The sequence below is a fragment of the Ornithodoros turicata genome, chromosome 1, assembly GCF_037126465.1.
Source record: "Ornithodoros turicata isolate Travis chromosome 1, ASM3712646v1, whole genome shotgun sequence".
In the NCBI taxonomy this organism is placed as follows: domain Eukaryota; kingdom Metazoa; phylum Arthropoda; class Arachnida; order Ixodida; family Argasidae; genus Ornithodoros; species Ornithodoros turicata.
In genome coordinates, this window is record NC_088201.1 from 235041123 (window position 1) to 235066804 (window position 25682).

Consider the following 25682-nt stretch of genomic DNA (forward strand, 5'->3'; position numbering starts at 1 on the left):
ATTATCCAGGGGATGGTCCCTGAACAAGGCTCAACCTGAGGTCCTACTTTTCTTTCCATAGGTGACAGCGAACAAGAGGCCATTTGTGGAACCCAGCCCTCTCCTTTCGACTTGTTTCAGTTGCATTCTGTCTACCAACGGTGTGATGACATGTCTCGGGTAGAGGTATATTCCTGTTTGGGAAAAACGGTGGGGTATTTGAAACCCCCGACGTAATAACAGTAGAGAACTTCTGCGTGGAAAGTATTGCAGCACCCGAGTTACATTTTACAGTCACTGCAATAGAAAGTGGCAACAAGCTAGCTCCATCTTAGACTTTAACAACAAAGTGGTAGCTAGTGAGTTAAGGTTAGTTTAAGTTAGTTGGGTAGTTAAGGTTAGCTTGAGACCGTGTTTGTGTTTGTCTGTTATCGTCTACCTCGTCTCTGGTTTTCAAGTCATGGATCATCACCACCAGCTTGCTTGCTACCTAACTTTCCTTTCGTTAGCTAGTGAGCTAAGCAGTTAGTTACATTTTACAGTTACTTTACCAAAGAGCGGTTACCTAGTCACATTTTACAGTTACTTCGACAAAAAGTGGCAGCAACATTTCACAGTTACTTACCAAAAGTGGTCAACTAGTTTGTTACATTTTACAGTTGCAGTAACAAAAAGCCATTAATTGGTCACATTTTACAGTTACTTTGACAAAAAGTGGCAACAAGTCAGTTACATTTCAGTTACTTTAACAAAAAGTCGTTATAACTAGTCACATTTTACAATTACTTTGACAGGAAGTGGTACATTTCACAATTATTTTAACAAAAAGTCGATACCAATTACTGTTACATGCTTCGTTGCGTTTGCAGCACTGCCATTTCGGAGTAACATACAATATCATTAAAGGTACTCTAAAGCAGCAGGCAGACAGCAGGTTAACTATGCTAGCGCTGTAATTTAATAACCTGTTGCTTGCAAACCCAACACAGCAGGTGACAGAGAAATGTGAATTTTTAACTTTAAATATTCTTAACTTCCAAGTGAAGTTGCACTAAAATTGCTCATGTGCGTGGCAAATAATCGCCAATTTATCAAGCAACAGTGATCTACATTGCCTACGTTCCCAACTGGTTCGGTACTCATGACGACTACGTAGCCGACACACAGCCGACTTGTTTCGCTTCAGACTCAGCAATATGAGCATGCAGTGCGATTCTTTCCGCCACACAGTACTTCCGCAGCGTCGACCGTAATTTTCAACTTTAATTTTCTACAAAACTACAAGAACAATCATCACAAAAACGGCGACACAAGAACAACCGTGGGCTCGCGCTATCAAATAGACGAATTAGATAGACGAAAATAGATGAATTTTCCCCCGAGATTGCAGCTCTAACTGCTCTAAAGTACCTTTAAATCCTTTCACGCTCGTGCACCCTCTGGTGTTTCTGCAGATGCTGCTTCAGCTGAAACGCGTGGCCGCAGACGGGGCAGACATAGTTCCTCTGACCCTCGTGAACAATCTTCGAGTGCTTGTCCAGGTTCCCCTTTTCCGCGAACCCTTTGGAACACACGGGGCACACGTAGGGCCTCTCTCCCGTATGGGTCCTCTCGTGTCTCTTGACGTCGGTACCCTTGACGCTGGAGTACCTGCAGAAGCGGCAGTGGTACCTCCACTTCTCGTTCGTGTGCTTGGGAATGTGGTGCTCCCTCGGGTACTCCCTCTCCGATTCCTTTTGGTTGCCTGGAAGATAACAGCGTAAGAAGCTTTTTTTATCGACTTTCGTCGTTCCTCGCGGGTACTGCTTGCAACACACTTGTCTGAAATCTCCACCTGTGGCCATATCCGCGGTGTAACGTGTCAAGAGCCGCGTTCGGGTCGAGTCGAACTCGACACACGAACGACACGACACGACACACGAACTCGACAGAGCGGACCGAGTTCGGGTCGAGTCGAACTCGACCCGACGCTGTTTACACGAACTCGCTCCAACGGAAGACGACCGCACAACGACGCCCCGCGTCGAGCCGAGCTGCCAGCGTAGTCAGGGCACCTTCCGGTTCCTGTTTGATCCCACAGTTCCTCGCACCCAGCGAACACGACCCGTCGGCGTTTACATGCACTTTGCCCATCGAGTCGAGCGCGTCAACCCACCCCTTGCTGTCGGGTTGACTCAACTCGTCAGGACGCAGAGTCAACTCGACCCGACAGCGCTTACACGAGAGAGTTAACTCGACAGTTAAACTCAACCTGCTCCTGTCGAGTTCGTGTGAACGCGGCTGAGGAGCCGTACCATTATCGCAGCGGTCGGGAGGTTTCGCGCAACTCTGCCGGTTGGGAGGGGTCGTCTGCGGTGGTAGAAGTGCGAGGGTGCAGGCGATCTGGTACACTGTAAAAACGAGGATAAAACCTGAGACACGGAATAGAAGAAAAAAAGACAATATGACTCTGAAAAAATGGCTAGGAAGCAAGCGAGCTGGTGAAGATGATGCATAATGTAAAAAACCCCGAGACTAGGGAACACGAAGGGACAGACACAGACACGAAGTCTTCGTGTTCTTCTTCGTTCTTCTTCGTCTTCTTCTTCGCCTTGAGACTTCGTGTCTGTGTCTGTCCCTTCGTGTTCCCTAGTCTCGGGGTTTTTTACATTATGCAATATGACTCGTTCTCAAACATGGCATCCAATTTAATGACATCCTACACTCCCGATAACCTCCTGATGGGTGGAAAGGGGGAAACAGGGGGAACACTAGAGCAAATTGCCTCGTGACTTAATCTCTTTGTATTCAGCTAAGAGTCGCTCAAATGGGTCACGCACCTTTTATTCAAAACGCTTGTCTCTTGGAAAAGCGGGAAACAAGTGTTGGACCAATTCAGAATTTCTTGCATTCAGGAAATAAACCTCTACCCGAGAAACGTCATCTTGACGTTGGTAGACAGACTGAAACCGAAACGGATCGGAAGGGGAGAGCTGGGTTCCACGAATGGGCAATTGTTCGCTGCCTCCCATTGAAAGAAAAGTAGGACCGAAGGTCGTGTCCCTTTCAGAGACCATCGTAATCCCCTCAAGACCGTGGCTTTCGGGCGCGACCTTGTTCGCCGCTAGCTCTGGACATAGTTCAGCTCTACCAAATTCGTGGCGCTGTCAAACAATATGACGTCATCTGTTTACAAACAGGGAGAGGTCTATTCCGAATTGGTCGAACACTTAAAAGGCTGTCGCAATTGTTTCCCACCTTTCCAAGAGACCAGTGTTTTGAGAAAGGTGCGTGACCCGTTTGGGCGACTGTTTGCTGAGTACAAAGAGATTAAGTGAGGAGGCAATTGCGTTAGTGTTCCCTCTGTTTCCCCCTTTCCACCCAGCAGGAGGTCATTGGGAGTGTAGGTTGTCATTAAATGGGTTGGTGTGTTTGAGAGAGTGTCTTTCTGTTTCGTGTCGAGGTTTTATCGTTGTTTTTATCATGTTGCATGTTTCGCCGTCGTCTGCTAGCACGGAGCAAAGAATGCTAGCAGACGACGTGTTTCACACACCACTACCAATCAGTAGAGATCGTGTGTGTGATACTTGGTTCTGCGTTGTCTGCTAGCATACTCTCTTCCATGCTAGCAGACGATACCCAAGTATGGAGGTGATCACTGCCAATAGGTGGCGTTGTCTGCAACACGGCCTCCCCTCGGAGGCAATAGTGGCACAGCCCCGTTCACGCGCGACACAACCGATGCCGCAGCCATGGGCTGTAGATTTTACAGAAAACATGTTGCAAGCAGTGCAGCACTGCACAAAAGATCATGGAACACTCGCATTTTAGACTCTAATACAAACACGTTATAGTTGACGGAAGTCACTGATGTCATTTTAATAAGCAATAATTTGGCTGTAACGTATTACGAACGATACATAATGGTAATACTTCTTTGTATTAGAAATTACTTGACACATTTAAAAGCGATAAAACCCCAGTGCAGGGGACACAAAGCGACGACACAGACGAAGCACTTTTTATCGCTTTTAAATGTACCACCAAACAGCCCGGTTTTTATCGCTTTTTGACACATTTACACATTTGAATGATGGCACGTTATAATGTGTAATACTTCTATGTATTACATGAGTAATATCTGCAAGACACTGGTACTCAACCTGCAGGTTATAAAAAGGCAGAAAGCACAACTATAGATTGTATTTGTGTACTGCTTATTGAGTGTTACTCTTCAATCACGTTTCACTTATGCACGTTGCAGTATGCACCTTGTTTTGTGTGATATGGGCATTAAAAAATTTGCGATAAGGTGACACTCAGTTGGTAGTCAGTAAGTATTAGACCTTCAGAGCATCGTAATGTGTGCAACACTTCAATACACTCAAAGAGTACATATTACAATACATAACGTGAGATACATAACATACATAACACATAATACTTAACATAAGATATCAGATGCAGCTCCGGCATCTCGCCACGCCTTACCCTCTCAGAAATCAGCTCTTATCACTTCAATGTCCAACATATCGTACTAACTACGGGTTTTTTTCTCTTTCATCTTTCGGTGCTCGCCTTTGGAACAGTCTTCCGATTTCCATACGCTCGTTAGGTAGCTTCCAATTATTTAAACACCATTGTAAAATGTATTTTCGCGACACATAGCACATTCGTCACGGGTCCTGACAACAAGACTAGTCCCGTCTACTGTTCACATTTCCTTGTGTTAATCCTTAGCTGACACTGACATATGTTTTCTTTTTTCTATTTTATTTCCTTTTTTCTTCTTATAGCAGCATTGTAATATGTATAATAATATGTTGTAGCATGTAGTGCTGTCTTATGTAACGATGAATGTAATTTTTACGTGTAATAATGTTTCCCCACACGTTCATTTTATGCATCACTGATTATTTATAAGGACCGATTTACAGGGCCTGCCCTCTCGGTCCTTTATTTGCTTATATGTACGTTTTTGATGTTTTCAATAAACTATTGAACTATTGAACTATTAACAGAAACACTAGAAAATACTACAGAAAAACACTGCACTCAAAAGGATTAGGGAAAACTAACCAGTACTCCCCACCCTTGCCCATTAATGAAGCTGGACAACATTGCTGAGATCGAGGGACATCAAACAATGCAACCCTGTATTCCAAACACCTCCGTTCCAGTCAGATCCGAAAAGGCAAAAACTGATAAACAGGTAGCCAAACAAGTCGAAGTGAGCCATGTCAGAAGACAAACACAACACACGGGAGCCTACGGGAGCCCAATGAACAAAGTCAACACGTAATTCACGAAAAAATTATTGGTTCTTTGTTGAATTATGTGTAAACTCATGGATCATGAAGTTACAAATTCCAAGAACAGTATAACAGAGCTAGGGCCTGACTTTTTAGGGTTGTACGGCTTATACCGGATTATGCTCGATAATTACCTCCTGATTCGAATCACAAAAAATGGGGACTAACCCGGCATTTCCCAAGAAAAGTGGTGGACCAGGGGAATCCAAGGTGATCACAACTAACACACAACTTTGGTAACTGTGCTGTAACTGCAGAAACACGCTAATACAAACGGTCAAAGCAGTGACCGTGCTGCCTCTTAGATGTGTGGACTAAAATATTGATACACTGTGTTTACTGGTGTGTTGCGTGTATTATGACGACTAAATTTACGTCTGATCCAACGAGATTCAACCAGAACTAGGTCGAATCAAGGTTCAGTTCATCCTGATTACACCCGAATTACTGAAGCAAAATATAACCCGATATTTAAGACCCCCTCACCAAAGATTTAGCTGGAAAATGTAACATGAAAAAGTCAGGCCCTAAGTATAGCATATCTAATAAGGCATACATTGACAAAGGCATTCAGCTGAAGATTCTGCTAAGGAGCATGACACAGTGCACATATCAGTTGACTGCAATAAATGCGGGAGACAAAATAAAAGAGACCAGTACATCACCCGTCGTTCTAAAATGCAAGCAGTGGTAGCCCATGTCAAATGAAGGATTGAGAAAATTTAAACCACACGTAGGCAGAGAGAGCGCACATCTTCTCCATGTTGAGTCGATGTACTCTATCACTCTTAAAAAAAGGGGTGTACTTTAACTCCTTTTTCTTGCCACATATATTACTCCCTTTTGGAGAGTACAATTACTCTCAACAAAGGAGTCTCGCCACTTCCTCAAGGGAGTAAAGTTACTCCCTGCCGGAGAGTAATACTACTCTCCAGTAGTGGCTTAGACCCCCATTCCAGTGGGGGGTTAACCCCACTCCATAAAGGTAGTCAAGAGACTCCTTTATTGAGAGTAATTGTACTCTATAAAAGGGAGTAATATATGTGGCAAGAAACAGGAGTTAAAAAAGGTTGTACTCTAACTCCTTTGTCTTACTACATATATTACTCACTTTTGGAGAGTACAATTACTCTCAAAAATGAAGTCTCCACACTACATCCAGGGAGTAAAGTTACTCCCTTACTCCCTCCTGGAGAGTAATACTACTCTCCAGCAGGGGGTCAGAAGGTAAACCCAGCTCCATACAGAGAGTGAAGAGACTCCTTTTTTAGAGTAATTGTAGTCTCCAAAAGGGAGTAATATGTGTGGCAAGAAAAATGAGTTAAAAAGGTTGTACTTTAACTCCTTTGTCTTGCTACATATATTACTCACTTTTGGAGAGCACAATTACTCTCAAAAATGAAGTCTCCACACTACATCCAGGGAGTAAAGTTACTCCCTTACTCCCTCCTGGAGAGTAATACTACTCTCCAGCAGGGGGTCAGAAGGTAAACCCTGCTCCATACAGGGAGTGAAGAGACTCCTTTTTTAGAGTAATTGTAGTCTCCAAAAGGGAGTAATACGTGTGGCAAGAAAAATGAGTTTAAAAGGTCGTACTTTAACTCCTTTGTCTTGGTACATATATTAGCCCCCTTTGGAGAGTACAATTACTCTCAAAAAAAGGAGTCTCCTCACTCCCTCAAGGTAGTAACATTACTCCCTGCCGGAGAGTAATACCACTCTCCAGTAGGGCGTTAGAGCGTGACCCCACTCCACAAAGGGAGCGAAGAGACTCCTTTATTGAGAGTAACTGTAGTCTCCAAAAGGCAGTGATACATGTGGCATAAAAAAAAGAGTTAAAGTACGCCCTTTTTTTTATAAAGAGTCATAGGCCGCAGGTCGGCTGCGAGACGTTCACACGCATTTACGTTTCGCGTGCACTCTCTGGTGGGTCTTCAGGTGCGCCCCCTGCTGGAACGAAAGTCCGCACACTGCACACTTGTAGTTCCTCCTGCCCTCGTGGACCGTCCTGGAGTGTCTCCAGAGGTTGCTGCTCTGCGCAAACCTCTTGCAGCACACCTGGCAGACGTAGGGCCGCTGGCCCGTATGAGACCTCTCGTGCACTTTCACGGCAGAAGGGGAGTAACTGGAGTAGCCGCAGAAGCTGCAGCGGTGAGGCCTCGTCACGCTGAAGCTCTCGGGGGACAGCCCGGGGACGGCGCACGTCGAGAAGGCCTCGACGGGACCTGGTTCCACTCGGTCGTCTGCAACATGAAATGCGAAGATTTTTGTCTGAGTGACGACGGGTGGTGAGCTTCATCACAGGGGGGACAATGCACTACCCCCTGTTGCTGGCGGTAATGGGGTGACGTGGAATAGTGGTGAAAGGTGGAAGTTGCAAAGAAGGTTAGCCAGCTGTAGGACTCGAACCCACATCTTCTGGATTACTGGCCCAGGGCTCTACCAATTGAGCTAAGCTAACACACCTCCGCAGCGACTTCCAAGTGTGCGTCATCTGAAGGGACAAATCAACCGCTCTCTCTCACTCATACACACAATCATATGACGGGATTGACGCAAGCGGCAACTGTTGAACAAATGAGAGAGGGAACTGGCGTTCTGAGGCTGGAACAAGAAAGAAAAGACAAATACATACATACATACATTAGAGTGAGAGAGAGTGGTTGGTTTGTCCCTTCAGATGACGCGCCCTTGGAAGTGGCTGGGGAGGTGTGTTAGCTTAACTCAATTGGTAGAGCCCTGGACCGGTAATCCAGAAGATGTGGGTTCGAGTCCTACAGCTGGCTAACCTTTTCAGTGACTTCCATCTTTTATCATTAATTTTTTAAGCAATTTGAGGCTTTGTATGTATTTGTCCTTTCTATGTTGTTCCAGCCTCAGAACATCAGTTCTCTCACGGAATAGCGGGTTTCCTAGCTCACAATGAGGTCCAAAGACTAGCAGTATTCCAATAATTGAGCCTCTGTACGCAATAAGGGGATAAGTCGAAAAATCCCAAACCGAGAAAACTGCAAGTGAAGACTTGGTAAAGTAAATTGCAGATGAGTTTCCTCGAATAACGCAAATGCAAAGTGTGTAACATATATGCACGTGTCTACTCTACATGCATGTCCCGTCAGCATCATTTATGGATGTGTGATTTCACAGAAATTGAACAAAACCCAGGAACATGACATATCCCCTTTTTCCATATAACACTGCATGCACAGGGTTTTCGTGCAGAAAAAAAAAACAGTTGTCACAAGTCGGACATTCATGATGACGCCAAGACGGGCAAAGTTACCTTTGTGCAGTGGAGCAGCCTAGATCATGATTATCGTGCTGCTAAATGAGCACAATATTGAAAATAATGTTCTGTATGGCTATGGCCAGCTAAAATATGACTTATTAGCACAGTGCACACGTCTTTCCGACTACAACGTTCAGCAGCAGCCCTGCTGACATGATCATGTGAGGTTGGAAAAACATGTTTTTCGAGTGGAAGTCTAAGTTCATTTCCGCGTCGTAGCAAGATATAAGCTGCACCACATGTATGCATGTGCAGTGTGCTGCATGTGCAGAAAAGGGGCCTGATGAGGCTGCCCACCCAATTGAAACGCACACATTTCCTGTTTCTTGCCGTCCCATGGAGAGTCAAGAAATTGCAATACGGTACTAAATTTTCTTTCGCGTGTACATACTGGTATGTTGATGTCGTTGCAACAAAAATACCGGTGATGGCCACTAACTACTTCTACAGTAGTTTAACCACAACTACTAACTACCTTGCAATAGAGTGGTTTAACTAGTAGTTCAACTACTACTCAGGGGAGGTAGTTAAAACTACTGCTTTAACTACTGCAGTGTAGTTTAACTACGTCTCTAACTACTTAACGTTGTCTATCGACACCAATCTCATTCTATAATGTTCTTGGACACCTAAATATGAATCACAAGCAGTGTCGAAAGTGAAGATTTCGTACGCATGCACGGCACAATTGCTCTGCACCTTGCATAAAATGTAACTGAAACCTGCATTCTCATCAAACGTGTAGCTCAAAGTAAAAGGCGGCAGCACAATCGTGCCGTAAAGCTTGCGGCGAAATCTGAAGTAGTTGGCGCCTGCAGTAACCTAACTACTCTAGTTAACTACTCAAAATAGTAGTTCAACTAGTAGTTGGACACTACATTTCTGCAAGTAGTTGATAACTACTTTATAACTACAATCAGGTAGTTTAAGTACTTGTAGTTAACTACTGGCCATCACTGAAAAATACTAAAAAGGGGATAATTCAACTTATCCCCTTATTGCATACAGAGGTTAAATTAGTGCTTTCAGGGCAGAGCATTAGTGGGCTTGATTTGGTCAGGGACCGAGCAATTTTAACATGATGAAAAGGCCAAGAGTCCAGCTGATTTAGAGACACTGAAAGCAGGGATCCCAAAGTTTGATAGTGGGGCTAATGGAGGGGGACGTGTTCAAGATCTTCCAGATCATGGCAGTGATGGCATAAGATGAAGATGATAAGATAAAATAAGACTGTAAACAATAGAAGAGAAGGTTAAGCAATCTGTGGACAAGCAATCAGGAATGAGGCGATCTCAGATTAGGGGATGTGCTCGAAATCAGGGCCGCATCCACTTTTCGCAAAACAATTTGCTAACTTTTTAAAATTAGGTAGTTCGATACATTTTCAATAATCACTTTCACATGAGTGATCACCGATCCTTCATGACCTTTCCTTACAACATCCAACACAAGCAGACAATGTTTTCCAGAAAGAAACAACTACGTTTGAGAGAAGGACAAATTACAAGGTATTCCCTGTAATTCGAAGCGTATCACAAAAGCGACTCCCCCAACGAACTGCACTACAGACGGTTTTTAGTCATTTGGAAATGTATACTGTTCAACTGACCACAAGCAATGTCAATGTCAAAACACACTGTATATATACACTGTTCAATTAACCACAAGCAATGTCAAAACACACGCTCCACTTGCAAAAGCAAGGTCACATATGAACGAAAAATGTTGGTACATTCAACCTCAACATGACATTTTATCGACGAGATCAACTTGTCCGCTGCATTATTTGTGCACCTTTCTGCACTGCGGAGTCTGGTTGCATCCACGAAAAGCACGCTGCTGGATAAGTGCAGCGGTAGAGGCTGACCACAAAGTACAATTCATCTTCAACGCTTGTGTGTGTCACTAATAGACAATACAGTACGTGAAGTGTTATAAGAACCCCACCTAATGCCACTTGAATAAAATCCATCTATCTAAAAACAATCTGTCTACGGGTGGCATGAAGTCTTCCCACTAAAATGTGACGCAAATATGCAGTCACGAACCAGAGCACCCTTTGTGAACCAAAATAGTTCAGAGGCCACACCAGTGAACACGAGGAGGGGAACACACCAGAGGAGGGCTGCACGAAGAAGCGAATACAGGTCATAAAAAGACAGTCTCGAGAAAAAACTGTGTCATAATAACCATGTCATAATCAGCAACCCCTCTGAAGATCTCGTCCGCACGATCCGCTATGGGAGCTACTCATAGGCACGCAAGATCTGCGTCATGGTTGGACGATGAAAATTTGAATTCTAAACGTTTTTCTGAGGCTTTCGAAAAAAAACTAAAAGTTCGAAGTCAAAGATTCTAAAAGTTTTTACCGTGTGGCGAAACGGTTTCCGCATCATATTTTTTTCGGTTCAGTTCCGGTTCGTTCATGGGGAGAAAAAAAAAATCTTTGCGGTTCGGTTCGGCAAAGAATAATGTTCCTTTCTTTTTTTTTTTTTTTGCAGTTTTCGGTTACGGTTCAGTTCCTGTTTCGACCCCTGGTTTGGGCGATTTTCTGAGTCTGTTTTGGCGGGAGACGGGTTTGGCACCTGGCAACCCTGCTCTACTTCCACGCAAGGCCGGGCCCACAACCTACTAGATTATAACGACCATGTCATAATCGGCAACCCCTATGAGGAGTCCGTCCGCACGATCCACTAGGGGCGCTACCCATCGGCACGCGAGATCTGCATCACAATTGGATGATGGAAATTCGAGTTCTGAACGCGCAGAAGCGCACGGACGACTACCGTAGCAGACGACAGCAATAGCTCCTATGAGAACGCGTAGAATGATGATAATAATCAACCTCAGAACGAAACATCTGTGGAATATCCACCGCTTGTACAGAAATACTAAGGTAAGTTGAAGTACAAAGTATCGTAGAAGTTGAGGAAGCAATAACCGGGACGATCACTAGCGCCACCGCTACATTTCCAAAAATGCAGTGCTGGGAAGGGTTGCCTACGTCATTATAATCTAGCAGGTCGTGGCCATGTGCGCGTGCTTTCCTTGCTTCCCGTCCTTCTAAGAGAGAAGTGCTATGTCAATCTCACAGCACTCCTTTCTTGGAACAAAGAACCACATCATTAACAGTACAGTAGAACGGCAGACAGACCAGGTTACGTTGGCGATGTGCTTTAACAGCTTGCTGCTTGTAAACCCAGCTTAACAAGTTACATTATAAGGTGGTCCATGTAGAAAAAATTGGGAGGACAGAAAACTGGGCTTTGAGAGTAATGTACTCTGCTTGTGGCTGACACTTTTTCGTAACGGAGTGAAGACATCAAGTAAAACTTCAAACAGCGCAAAAATGTAGAAAAATTGAGGTTAAAAACATTTTGTAGGATAATGAGCGGTCAATCGTTCCCGCGGAACAGGGAAATGCACTGTGGCCGTGGCAGGGCCAAAGCCGAATTTCTACAAATTTTTTAGATTTCTGTTGCAATACTGTGCGGTTGTTGCGAACGTATCTTTATTCGCGATCTACAAATTTTCGCGAATCGCATTTGGGAGGTTATTCGCGAGTATTAAATTTCGCGATTCCAGTTGTGTTTATTTCCGCGGGATCAATGTCAAGCTGTCGCAAAATTCGCGAAAATGAATACATCGCGAATCAAAGTACGTTTGCAGTATCCGTGGAGGACTTCATATTTCTGCAAACGAAAAGTGAGGTTCACTTGGCAATTGTCAAAGTTCAATTGAAAAAAAAAAAATGCCACAATTAAAAATTGTCCAAAGCCTTCCTCAATGGTGGCAAAAGTTTCCAGAAGGTAATTGCCGAAAGTCCCACAATCCTCTGGCGAGCACGTAGCCAGTTAGAATTTTTAATCGCCTTAGGTGAATCACATTGTATGTAGTATATGCATCGTTCGTACTTTGTTGCATCATGACAACTATGCTGACAGTGTGTCAGTAAATACTACGCCTCTTTGTTCACAAGTACAACATTTCATGACTTTACAGAGACTGCAAAATTCACAAAAATTTGTATATCTCAAAATAAAAATACATTTACGGTATGCCCCTGAATGGTTTGCCGCTCATGACGACTATGTAGTCGACTTGTTTTGTTTCGGACCAGGTGTTCTGCCCGCGCAATGTAGTTTTGCAACCATAATTTACGAGCAATGCTCAGGCGGAGGCAATTTCAGCATAGTTTATGGCCCGTCGTTGGAGTTTTCTACAAAACTATGAGATCAATTGCGACAACGATTGTAACGTAAGAATAATGACGGGCTTGCGCAATCAAACAGACGAATTTCCTTCAAGATTAGCCGTATATTCACACGAGCGACATCCTCATGGAATATTCTAGAGGAAGAAAAAGCGAAAACACTGCTCACAGAGTTAAAGTTCCGTCCCGTGCTATGTTGAGCACTCGCACGGCGCGGCATGCCGGGAGAGGCGTACTGCGCGACTGCGCACGTAGCAGACGACACTTGGCAGACGACACCGTCAGCATGTTTTCCTGTCGTCTGCTATGTTTTCCTACGTCTGAATATTCTACTGGGAGAAAACGCGGAAGCACTGCTCACGGAGCTGAAGTTCCGTCCCGTGCTATGTTGAGCATTCGCACGGCGCAGAATACCGGCAGTGGAGTACTGCACACGTAGCAGACGACATTTAGCAGACGATACCGTCAGCACGTTTTCCTGTCGTCTGCTATGTTTTCCTACGTCTGAATATTCTACTGGAAGAAAAAGTGGAAATACTGCTCACATAGCCGGAGTTCCGTACCGTGCTATGTTGAGCATTCGCACGGTGCGGAATACCGGGAGAGGCGTACTGCGCACGTAGCAGACGACCCCGTCAGCCTGTTTTCCTGTCGTCTGCTACGGAATATCTTGTGGCTGTAGGATATTCTCCACGGTTAGCAGTGTAGTGAAGACACGCAGAAAACTGCGATGCTTTTCGCATCCACCGCTTCTGGGGGAATGTCGCCCGCGTGAACGCAGGGCAAAGGTACCTTTACGGTACCTTTACAGTACCTTTAAATTCTTTCGCGTTCGTGCACTCTCCAGTGTTTCCGAAGGTGCTCTTTCAGTCGAAACGCATGGCCACAGATGGAGCAGAGGTAGTACTTCCGGCCCGTGTGAACTGTCGTCAAATGTCTGTCCAGGTTCCACTTTTCCTTGAATCCCTTCGAACAGACTCGACACACATAACGCTTCTCTCTGGTATGAGTCTTCTCGTGTCTGCAAAGATCCATGGCCCTGGCGCAGATGCGGCCGCAGAAAGTGCACCCGTAAAACCTTTCCACGTCCCAGTGCTCGGCGTCTTGGTGCTTCCACAGGGACTCCCGCGAAGCAAACGCACTGCCGCACCAGCGACACCTGAAGGAGGAATCTTCCTCAGATTCCTCACTGCTATCTGTAAGATAACAGCCTGTTATCTACATGTACGCATAGGTTCTGCTTGCAACCACACTGGTCAGAAATCGTCACTCCGCGGCCCAGCCTATCCACGATGTCGCGCGTGAAGGAGCTGTTCCATTATCGCCTGCGAGGGAAGGCCATAATGGAAGGCCACCACCATGACCTACTAAATTATAACGACCATGTCATAATCGGCAGCCCCTATGAGAAGCCCATCCGCACGATCCGCTAGGGGCGCCACTCATCGGCACGCGAGATCTGCACCACGATTGGACGATTAAAATTTGAATTTTGAACGCGCAGAAGTGTACATACGACTACCGTAGCAGACAACAGCAATAGCTCCTATGAAAACGCGTAGAATGATTATGATAATCAACCTCAGAATGAAACATCTGTGGAATATCTGCTGCCTTTACAGTAATACTAAGGTAAGCTGAAGTACAAAGTGTTGTAGAAGTTGAGGAAGCAATAACTGGGTTGATCAGTGGCGCCACCGCTACCTTCCGAAAATGTGGCGCAGGAAAGGGGTGCCCACGACACGGTCGTTATAATCTAGTAGGTCGTGACCACCACCAATCGGGAAACATCACCTGCGATAGCCTGGCGTCGTCTGCTAGCATGGAGGAAAGAGTGCTGGCAGACGACACGTTTTACGTGTCACCACCAATCGGAAGAGATTATCTGTGATACCCGGGCGGCATCTACGAGTATCATTCTCTCCACCATCCTGGCAGACGACGCCTAACTGTGGCAGGCGATCTCTCCGGACTGGTGGTGTTGTGCGAAAACGCGGCCTCCGTTCAAAGTCGATAATGGTACAGCTCTTTCACGTGCGACGTCGTCGATAGGGGACAGCTGGGCCATGGTGTGGACATTTCAGACAAGTGTGTCACAAGCAGTGCAGTACGGCACACTCACAGTTTGGATTCTAATACAAACACATTACACTTGACAGAAATCAGTATGCTAACACTAACTAGTAATAATCTGGTTTCAAGATATTACAATGCAGAGCACATAGTAACACTTTCTCTGTATTACACGTTACCTGACCAACCCACTATGCACAACAGAATTAAGTAACAGTTTCTTTCTGACAGACTATAATGCTTAACAGTGATAAATAGATAGGGTTCCGAGCTTTCGGAGTTTTCATTTTGGAAAATTTGAAGGGTGCTTATCGGAGTTTTCAACTTTTCGGAAATTTGGAGTTTCTCGGAGGATTGAACAGTCTGTAAAATGAACGGCGCCGATTTTGGAGTACATAGACAATGCAAGGAAGATGTGCAGAAGTGACTGGGACCACACGATGTAACGCACGTATGGTTTTTATACCTAGAACTGTTGCAATACAAACAAGCATATTTGCGCAAATTGCGAATCAAACAAAAACAAATTGGAAAAATCGGTCTTTATCGGAGTCTGTCGGATCAATCCGAAAAGTCGGAAGCCTATATATAGGGCCCGGATTTTTAGGCACTAACAGCTAGCGCTCTTGATTGGATAAATCATTCTAGGCCAACCAACCTTCAGAACCGTATCGTTTTATCATCCAATTGGAAGGAATGTTGACACATAAAACATTGCGCACCCCATTTCTCAGCTTATCGGGATATCAAAGCGATATCATCCGCAATGATGATTGGCATACTGCGTGCTACGCGGTCAACAGCGCCCCCCATTAGGGCCTAAAAATCCAGGCCCCAGTAATATATACTTCTTTATGTACTTCTGTGCCTGTAAGCTAATGAACCACACATTTACAAATCCTCTAAACAGTACATGATATCTGATAAGGCGTACATTGATGGGAGCACTCAGTTGGAGATTCTTGCAAGAAGCATGAGATAATACACCTATCAATCAACTTCAATAAACATGGGAGTAAAAAAAAAAAGAAAGAGATAAACAAGTATGTGCCGCAATGCAGCACCTACTGTTCTATAATTCGAGCAACGATAGCCGACATCAACTGAAGAATTGAAGGAACTTATACCACGTCTATCAGAGAGAGCACATATGTGTCTTCACAATGTTGAAACATGTCGAGCCGACGTGCACCGCACATTAAGTGCACAGCGTTCACACACGTGTTGGGAACGTTACTTCCACAAGCTGGACACTTGCAGTTCCTCTTTCCCGTGTGGGTTGTCCCAGAGTGTTGCTTGCAGAAGTTGCTGCTCCGCGCAAATCCCTTACAGCATACTTTGCAGACGTAAGGGCTTCCGACCCGTATGACATCTCTCGTGTACTTTGACAGCGGACCAGAGTAGCCACAGAAGCTGCAGTGGTGCTGCCTTGTTACTCACAGGTCCTCGAGGGACAGTTGAGGGACGGTGCTTGGCGAGAAGGCCTCGAAGTGACCTGGAAGATTAACCATGATGATGATGATGATGAAGATGATTATGAAGATTTGCTTGTGTGACAATGAATCGGGTGCTTCATCGTCATTACGAATCCGAATCCGGATCCGAATCCAAGGAAGGCTCTGCGAATCCACAAATCTTTCGAATCCCTTTCTTTAAAAAAAAAGAGTTGAAAAAGCTAAGAAAAAAAAACTTCTACTGAAAGGTATTTTGAAGCAGAATATGATACGTTCGTTTAACGAAAAACAAATTAAATAATAGTGCGGTGTCAGGAGAAAATATACCCGTATAATTCTCTTAAACGTACGTAATTTATTTAACATGTTGTTCAACGACTACGAGAAATACCTAAGTTCTCGAATCTAAATTATTTCCATAAAACTAAGCAACTATCAAAAAACAAAACCATGTTACTTTTAAACTTGTAATGTAACAGTTCCTGCCTGAACTCTTTCAGTCCAAAGCAACGTAAACAAACAAGAAAACACCCGTCGGTCAACCAGGGTTTTAGCGGACCCGACCTGAGGTGCCAATTTGAAAAACAAACAAACAAACGTGGCTGGTGGATTCGAAAGATTCGATTCGCTGTTTTGGGCACTGGGATTCGGGTTCCCGAATCCTCGAATCAATGCCTAGAACTGCTACTCGCAGCAACGTTGCTGGTGCGAGGCCACTCAACCGCCCATCGCCGTTCACGATTCACCGTGCACCGTGACAGCACTTGTCAGCGATCTTCCGCGACTTACGCTGCCTTTTGGCAAGGTCCCTGACAACCCCATTACTTTTCCGGCAACACAAAAATTCTGTGATAATTCCCTGCTTTCCAGGTTCTCGAGGTTGGTAGACACCCTGTTTACTGAGCAGATATACAGGGTATCTTTTTTTTTATACAGATTTTTCATTAAAAAAAACTATAAGGGCTCTAGCCATCCTGTTTTCACTTCTAACATCTCTGGGCCGGCAGACGTTCTTGGCCTTCTGTTGCTCAACCGTCGAATGGCTAATTACCTAAAAACCGTTAATTAACTTTTTTTAATTATAAAAGCTACGAAGTTGTCCCAGTGAGAACGTCTGTTCCTTTCGGTCGCCTGATATCGTAGCTGTTTTCCTTTCCTTTTCCTTTATTATCAATTTAAATGTAAATACAATGTAGGGATATGCCAAAAAGCGGCAAAGTAGCCGCTTGACTGGGGCATTATCCCATATGGATGCTGTTGTGGCAGCTGCAACAGTGTAAAAATATAGAAGGAGAAAACAAACGAAATACAAGTATAAGAAAAGGTACAAAGAAGCACTGTACAATACATGTTATGCGCTGGTCAAAAATAAGCAAAAAACATACATCAGCGGGTCATGTAATAACAGCCTCAGGTTGACTGGACAAATAATGCTCGCAATGAGGATCGTGAGAGTGTCTGAATATTAATATTTTGCCTATGGTAAAAATTAAATGTGCTTGGGAGAGTGTATGATAATGATTGATGACCGTAATTTGTTCGGTATAGTGGTATTTTTAACAGGTGGCTGTGACGCGAATACGGCGGAAACCACTCAAGAGGGATTAATGAGAGCATACATTCGTTGTTATGTTTAACTGCTGATAAGTAAGCCTTTAAGAGTAAGAACTTGTATAAGTGAGTTATTTTAATGAAGTTGAGAGCTGTGAATAAGTGTTGTGTGTGATGGTCGTAGGGGACGTTGGCAATGATACGTATGGCCCTCTTCTGAGTAACCAGTAGGCCCTTAACAGCGTTAGTATTAGCGGTGCCCCAGACCAACAGGCAGTACCGCAGCGTGGAAAAAATTAGTGAGTTATATACAAGTATTTTAACATGTTCTGGCAACGTATGGCGAAGGCGATTCATGATCCCAATGGGCCTAGAGATTCTGGACCTTACGTAGGATATGTGGGCGTCCCAAGATAAATTTGCAGAGAAATATACGCCTAAGACTTTGACCGACTTTACGACGTCTATGTAGTTCTCCCCCAGTCGGATATTTACAGGACAATCTGCTAATTTATTTTTGGGTCTGTAAAGTACGGCCTTGGTCTTTTTGGAATTTATTACTAAGTAATTTGCTTTGGTCCACTGGTGAATAGCTCGGAGAACAGTGTTGGCCTTAGCAATTACTTTTGCTATATCAATATCCGACACAAACACAGTGGTGTCATCGGCATAAATATAAAAATTGGCATCGCTGGCAATATTTACTATATCATTTATATACATATTAAACAGTAACGGGCCGAGGATGCTGCCCTGTGGAACGCCAGTATGTACTTTAAGTTTGTCAGAGGAGGATGTGCCAATCGATACATACTGTTGCCGCAATGTCAAGTACGAACGAAAAAAGGAGAGGGCAACACCTCGAATCCCGTATTTTTCTAACTTGGCCAAAAGAAGTGAATGGTTGAGAGAATCGAAGGCCTTGGAAAGGTCTATATAAATCCCTAACGTGAACAGTTTGCGTTCTATATTCTGTATAATGTGCTCCTTATGATGAAGGAGAGCTATTTCTGTTGACCGAAATTTTCGGAACCCGAATTGCAAATTAGTAATGGACTGGTGCTTCTCGAAAAATTTTGTTAATCGTTTGTTCACAATGACCTCCAAGCCCTTCGAGAGAATTGGAAGCAAAGATATCGGTCGGTAATTTCCAAGCACATTGGGGTTGCCACCTTTACTTAAAACAATAACCTTGGCAATTTTCATATTTGATGGGAATACGCCAGTTGCCAAGGAGAGATTATAAATGTGTACCAAAAAAGGAGCCAAAATGTCGATAACAAACTTGATAGGTCCTATCTGCAGGTCCTCATGATCTCTGGCTTTGCTGTTTTTCAAATTCACGAAGGAGGAGCAGACTTCCTCAACATTGGTAGGGAAAAGGAATACCGAATCTGCAGTATTATTTGCAATGAATTGGCAGCCTTCAGCAACGCTTGGGGTTGCCATAGGATCGTGTTGCGCTACGTTTACAAGATACTGATTAAACTGATTGCATAAACGTACACCACTTATGTGTTCCCCATCGATAATCATGCTGGAAAGACCAGTGGCTTTTGTCTGCAAGAGGTTTTGAAGCGTTTTCCATGTGGTAGTGGGATTGTTTCTGGAATCATTGAAAATGTTACAGTAATAGGCCACCTTGGCCTGTTTTAATGCTCGGTTCAACATATTACGCTGCCTTTTCACAACAAAAATCCGTTTGGTAGATAGTGCACAAAAAAATTTGTGAAGGGGCCCCATTTTTCTCTTTATTTTGTTCATTGCGCATCATCAAGGACCCGTCTTTCCTTCACCCCCAATGTGAGAGGGTGAAAGAGTGCACTGTCGCATGTACATGTCACTCCTTACAGATGGAGAGAACGGATCTGCTTCCTTAGCTCTTTTTTTTTTTTTTCGCACAGTGCCTTCTTTACGGCTGTCGTTTTCTTGTTGTTTTTTCGTGAAATGTCACCTATCAGCGAGGCTGCCCTATTGCTCTGCCTCCGAGCTTGTTGCATTGCACCACTGATGGCCACTAACTACTTCTACAGTAGTTTAACTATAACTATTAACTACTTTGCGATTGAGTAGTTTAACTAGTAGTTCAAATACTTTTCAGGGGAGTAGTTAAAACTACTTCTGCAACTACTGCAATGTATTTTAACTACATCTATAACTACTTAACGTTCTCCATCAACACCAATCCCTTGTAGTGTTCTTGGACACCCAAATATGAATCACAAGCAATGATAAACTTGTGCTCAAGCAATTGCTATGATCGTCAAACACAAAGCTTGCGGCTGGATTCTTTCTGTGCCTACACGATAAACTAAATTACAGAATTATTTCACAGCAAATGAGGCTTCATTAGACAAGAATTAAAAGTGAAGATTTAGTACACATGCACGACACAATCGCTCTGCACCTCCGTTCTCATCAAACAAGTAGCACAAGGTAAAAGTCGGAAGCACAATCGTGCCGTAAAGCTTGCGGCAAATTCGGAAGTAGCTGGCGCCTTCAGTAACCTAACTACTGTAGTTAACTACTTAAAATTGTAGTTTAACTAGTAGTTGCCACTACATTTCTGCAAGTAGTTGATAACTACTTTGTAACTACAATCAGGTAGTTTAACTAGTAGTTTAACTACATGTAGTTAACTACTGGCCATCACTGCATTGCACACTCGTGCTCCGCGGCATAACGTCATGCCGCTCGTCTGTGACTTTCTCAAACATCAGCTGCTTTTTTTGGAAGCTCCCCTAAAATTTACCCCATTTTTCCAGTCGCCCCATTTTTCCAGTCGTCATATTACCCGGACAATTTCCGATTCTCCCAATCTTCGAGATTGGTAAACACCACAGCAGAACAGATGTGGCACGTGTGTGTCTTTCCTTCAGTACGGGACCCGTACGGGGCATGTTTTAATGTTTGTCCAGTAATGGCTGGCATCTACTCGTTCTAAAAGATTTCCTTGTACGTTCTATCCATCTTCTACAGGCTCATCTGCACGCATCTCATCCACAGTCTGCGTGCAGTGCATTTATAAAGATTCGAAGTGTAGAGAAGCAGATATTTTTGGTGATCATCATTCTTTCACTCATTTACTTTCAAGGGTTTGTTGGTCTCATCCTCCAGTTATCTTCCTTGTAGCACTATTAATGTGTTTGTATAGGTTTAACCATTTGCATGTTTACTGTTGTGCCCCGTATTTGTAGTGCACCACTGCCTGGGCATGTGCTGTTTGTGGGCACGCATAAATAAATAAATAAATAAAAATAAATTGCAAGAGTGACACGCAGTGAGCCTTCCTGTGTCGTCCGGTTACCTGTAAGACAGAAGATGGAACGTGTTTTCATCAACCGTCTGTCAAAGCAGGTAACGATAAGTAAATCGATAAGGCTAGACAAACAAAGAAGCAAAAACTGCAAGTAGGGAAGCCGCTCTCGTATCACGCAAGCTCTGATAGCAGTCGCTAACTGAACAGGAGTTCGTACAGCTGCAGCACAAACATGAAGGAACAAAAATTTGGCCAAGATTTCTTTTTTTTTATGCAGTACGGAGCACTTGCAATCAATTTAGGGAGCCTAAAAAAAAAAAGATGATCGCATACAATAAATGGGAACGGGAAACAAATGCATGCAGCATGAACGAAAGCAATGGAGGACAGGCTAATGTGGGCACAACCAACAACAACGAAAGAAATTACAAGAACCAAAGCCGAGAGGGAAAGAGGACGCACTGCAAGACCTCCCACGCATTTAGAGAGAAATGCCCAAAACCGTGAAAACAGTATTTCTTCAGATAATTTGAGAAATGAAGGGACCCACTTGAACCTTTTCTGTGGACAAAACCTCTAAGCTCTCCTTGATGAAGCCTGGTCGCAGGTACCGTATTTTCACGCGTATTAGCCGCGGCTTATGCGAGATTTTTTGTTTTCACGGACGCTCTGCGGCTTATGCGCGGGTGCGGCTTATCGGATGACGATCTTTCCCTGGTATCTTCCCAATACCCTGGATGAAACGAAAGGGCAGACAGTGCGTCATGTTTTTCGGAACAGGACCGCCCTGCCATTGCACGAACAATACCGAACAGGGACGAGTCCATATTCGAGTGGTCTGACCTTCCGGATACATTCCCCCACGCAGCTTTAACAAAAGGGGTGACAGTGGATCATGTCTTCTGGAACATGTCTTAGTGAGCCGCTCTGTAATATTTCTGATGTTAGCCTTTTTTCTGTCGAATAAATGATACCCGTTTTCATAGCGATAAAGTCTCTATTGATTTTGTATGTGCATCACTGGTTTAGCGCACAAAGCAGTCGCGTCGTATTACCCGCGGCTTATCTGCGAGTGCGGCTTATCTGCAAAAAATTTTTCAAAATGTATCTAAAAAAGAGTCCTGCGGCTTATCTGCGGTGCGGCTAATACGCTTGAAAATACGGTATGTTGGTACAGAGCTGAACAAAAGGTTATGGAACACGTCCCGACGCATTCCATCCTCAGAGTCATATGCCGGCAGCGAATGGGACCCTAAGGACATACAGACACGTGCCTACGTAATCCATGCGCCTGTCTGCCAAGTCCGTACGGTCGCATTCGCTGCTAGCTTGTCATTCTGAGGGAGGAACGTGGAGGTGCGTGTTCCGTAAGCTTTTGTCCGGCACTGTACATGCTTGAAAATAAAAGTGCAAGAGGCACAATACGAATGACACACAGTGCACACTGACAACAGCTTAGTTTCAAGACAAGCATGTACAGTGCAGTACAAAAGAATATGGAACACACATCAGCACATTCCTTCCTTAGATTGACACTTTAGCGAGTGGGACCGTACAGATTTGCAAACAGGTGACTGGATAGCAGTGATGGCCACTAACTACTTCTAGAGTAGTTTAACTATAACTACTAACTATTTCGCGATGGAGTAGTTTAACTAGTAGTTCAACTACTTTTTAGGGGAGGTAGTTAAAACTACTTCTTTAACTACTGCAATGTATTTTAACTACATCTATAACTACTTAACGTTGTCCATCAACACCAATCCCATACTATAGTGTTCTTGGACACCTAAATATGAATCACAAGCAGTGATAAAAGTGAAGATTTAGTAGACATGCACAGCACAATTGCTCCGCACCTCCGTTCTCATCAAACAAGTAGCTCAAGGTAAAAGTCGGAAGCACAGTCGTGCCGTAAAGCTTGCGACAAAATCGGAAGTAGTTGGCGCCTGCAGTAACCTAACTACTGTAGTTAACTACTCAAAATAGTAGTTTAACTAGTAGTTACCACTACATTTCAGCAAGTAGTTGATAACTACTTTTTAACTACAACCAGGTAGTTTAACTAGTAGTTTAACTACATGTAGTTAACTACTGGCCATCACTGCTGGATAGTCCAGTCACCTGTTTGCTAGGCCGTCACTCTGAGGAAGGATACGAACACAGACAGCTGCTTGAGTGTCCCTACGCGGTTCACACATAATGTGTTTGCCACAATGGCAGCAATTTTCATGTGCACCCAGTTCTTGTTGATCTGCGGAACAAAAATACTGCAAAATGTTAGAACAGTGCAGGAAAGTAGGAACACTGCTATCTGTAACACATGAGTAACGAATATATGGATGTCCGTCTCCCAGCACTCCATTCCGGACAAGTCCTGTGGTGGCGACACAGAGAATCTGCAGTGTAAAAAGTGTAAAAATACTATCCAATTACAGTCAACCCTCGATTTATGAACCTTCGATTTATGAATTCCCTCGTTTTATGAACACGAGCACAGGGAACCAAACTTTTTCCATTCATTTTTCCCTCGTTTTATGAACCTCGATATTCGAATAATGAACGGAATTTCTGGGAACAAACTAGGAGTTGCCCAACGTTTTTGCCCTCAATATATGAACGGATCGTTCGGAGGTCACCAGAAACCTTCAAAGGGATTATTCCGTGGTCTTATGAATGACGCCTGAACGGACAAAATGTTTTCCAGGTACTGCACCCTCGGTTCTTAACCCCTCGAAATCCGAACAACAAACGGGTTTTCCGGGGTCGCACAAGGTGCGACCAAGTGTTCCTGACCTCAGTTGATGAATAAGGTGGTCGCTGTCACCCAGAGATTAATAAACGGAGGTTAAAAATCCCGGAGGAAATCCGAGACCAGTCCAGTGCGAATGTGGTGACATCTCTTCTTTCCAAGATTGACACAGCGGAAGGCATGGTCCAAAGCCAAATTAAACAATTTAACATTGCATAATAAACAGAGTGTGAATGCGCTAACGTCTGTTCTTTGTGAGATTGATACAGCAAAAGGCATGGTCAAAAGCAAAATTACACAATATATGGCATTATAAACACAATTCCAACTCGGAAATACTGTTCCATTTGCTCGATAGTACCCAGTTACCGGAATTTTCGATTTATGAATCCCTCGATTTATGAACGATTTCTCGGGGAACCGAGGGTGTTCATAAATCGAGGGTTGACTGTACATATTCCTCAAACACATTCACATCACAATTTGGAGAAAAAAAAATATTATTACGCGTGAACTTTCTACTGTGTCGAAGCACTCATCACAGTTTGACGCCTTGGGTTGGACGCAGCACTTGTAAGTATCTTGGGTATATACTCTATATACATAGAGAGTGACTTTTTCTGGTTAAATGCCTCTCTCAGATTTGGGGGGGTAAAGATCGGTCGCTACTTTTAAATCTGTAATTAGGGGAGAAATTGGGCGATAATTGTGCCTTGGGGTGTTTTTGTTTCTCCTCTTGTATACAGGGTGTCCCAGAAAACGTGTCATTGAATTATAATAAAAAAAACTACGCCACCTAGAATCATGCGGTCAACGGTATTTGTTCTTACTAGGTTTTTGCCACCCTGTAAAGTTAATGTCATGTACCCGAAGTTTAATTATGCAAATATTTGCGAACTGAACTCAGAAATTCGCCAAGGGAAGGTCACTTTTTTACCCCACCAATATGAAGAGCGTGCCGAATTCACTCAAATTCATTATAATTGATTGTGATACTCACGAGCTATCCCATCGGAAAAAATAGCCGAATATCATGCTTTTCGGAGCACCGGACCATAACGCGCGATGTCTTTCTGAGCGCAATCGCTCGCAGTCCGACGAAAGGAGGTTCCGAAGCCAGCCCACAGAGTGATAGTAGAAAAAGTAACAGTTCCTAAAATTGGGAGAGGGAAAGCATTATCCCAGCGAAAGTCGGACGTGATAAGCCATGCCTGCGTTATCTCTTTCTGGGATGCCGGGGTGGACTGGGTTTCCAACCTCCTTTCGTCGGGCTGACACAGATTGCGCTGAAAAATTCATCGTGCGCTATTCTGTGCGACCTCCATAGAACATGATGTTCGGCTATTTTTTCCGATGGGATAGCTCCTGAATATCCCTGTCAATTATCATTAATTTGAGTAAATTAGACACGCTCTTCACATTGGTGGGGTAAAAAAGTGACCTTTACTAGGCAAATTTCCGACTTAAGCTCGCAAAAATTTACATAATTAAACTTACGTTACACGATATTCACATGAGGAGATGGCAAAAACCCAGTAAGAACAAATACCGTTGACCGCATGACTCTAGGTGGTGTAGTTTTTTTATTATAATTCAATGACACGTTTTCTGGGACACCCTGTATATTAAGCCCTTCTTAATCTCTCTTTTTTTTCTTTTTTTTGCAGGATTGTGACCTTGCAGCGGTAATCCTCGAAGACATAGACAGTGTTGACACACATGGGTGTATTGCTGGGAACGTTAAGTGACCCATTCTTACATGTGTTACACTTGACTACCTTTGTTCGTCTTCAGTGGAAACGTCACTTGAGGATTTCATAC

General features: G+C 43.9%; 1 protein-coding gene across 1 annotated transcript; it reads right to left on the reverse strand.

Annotated features, from left to right (window-relative positions):
• Positions 1-1391: 1391 nt before the first annotated feature.
• Positions 1392-7685, reverse strand: LOC135396333 (zinc finger protein 271-like). Its single transcript, XM_064627298.1, has 4 exons — positions 7592-7685; positions 7166-7513; positions 2098-2369; positions 1392-2012 (listed from the first exon to the last, which is right to left on the reverse strand). The coding sequence occupies exons 1-4, from the start codon at positions 7683-7685 to the stop codon at positions 1392-1394; spliced, it is 1335 nt and encodes a 444-aa protein (XP_064483368.1).
• Positions 7686-25682: the final 17997 nt, after the last annotated feature.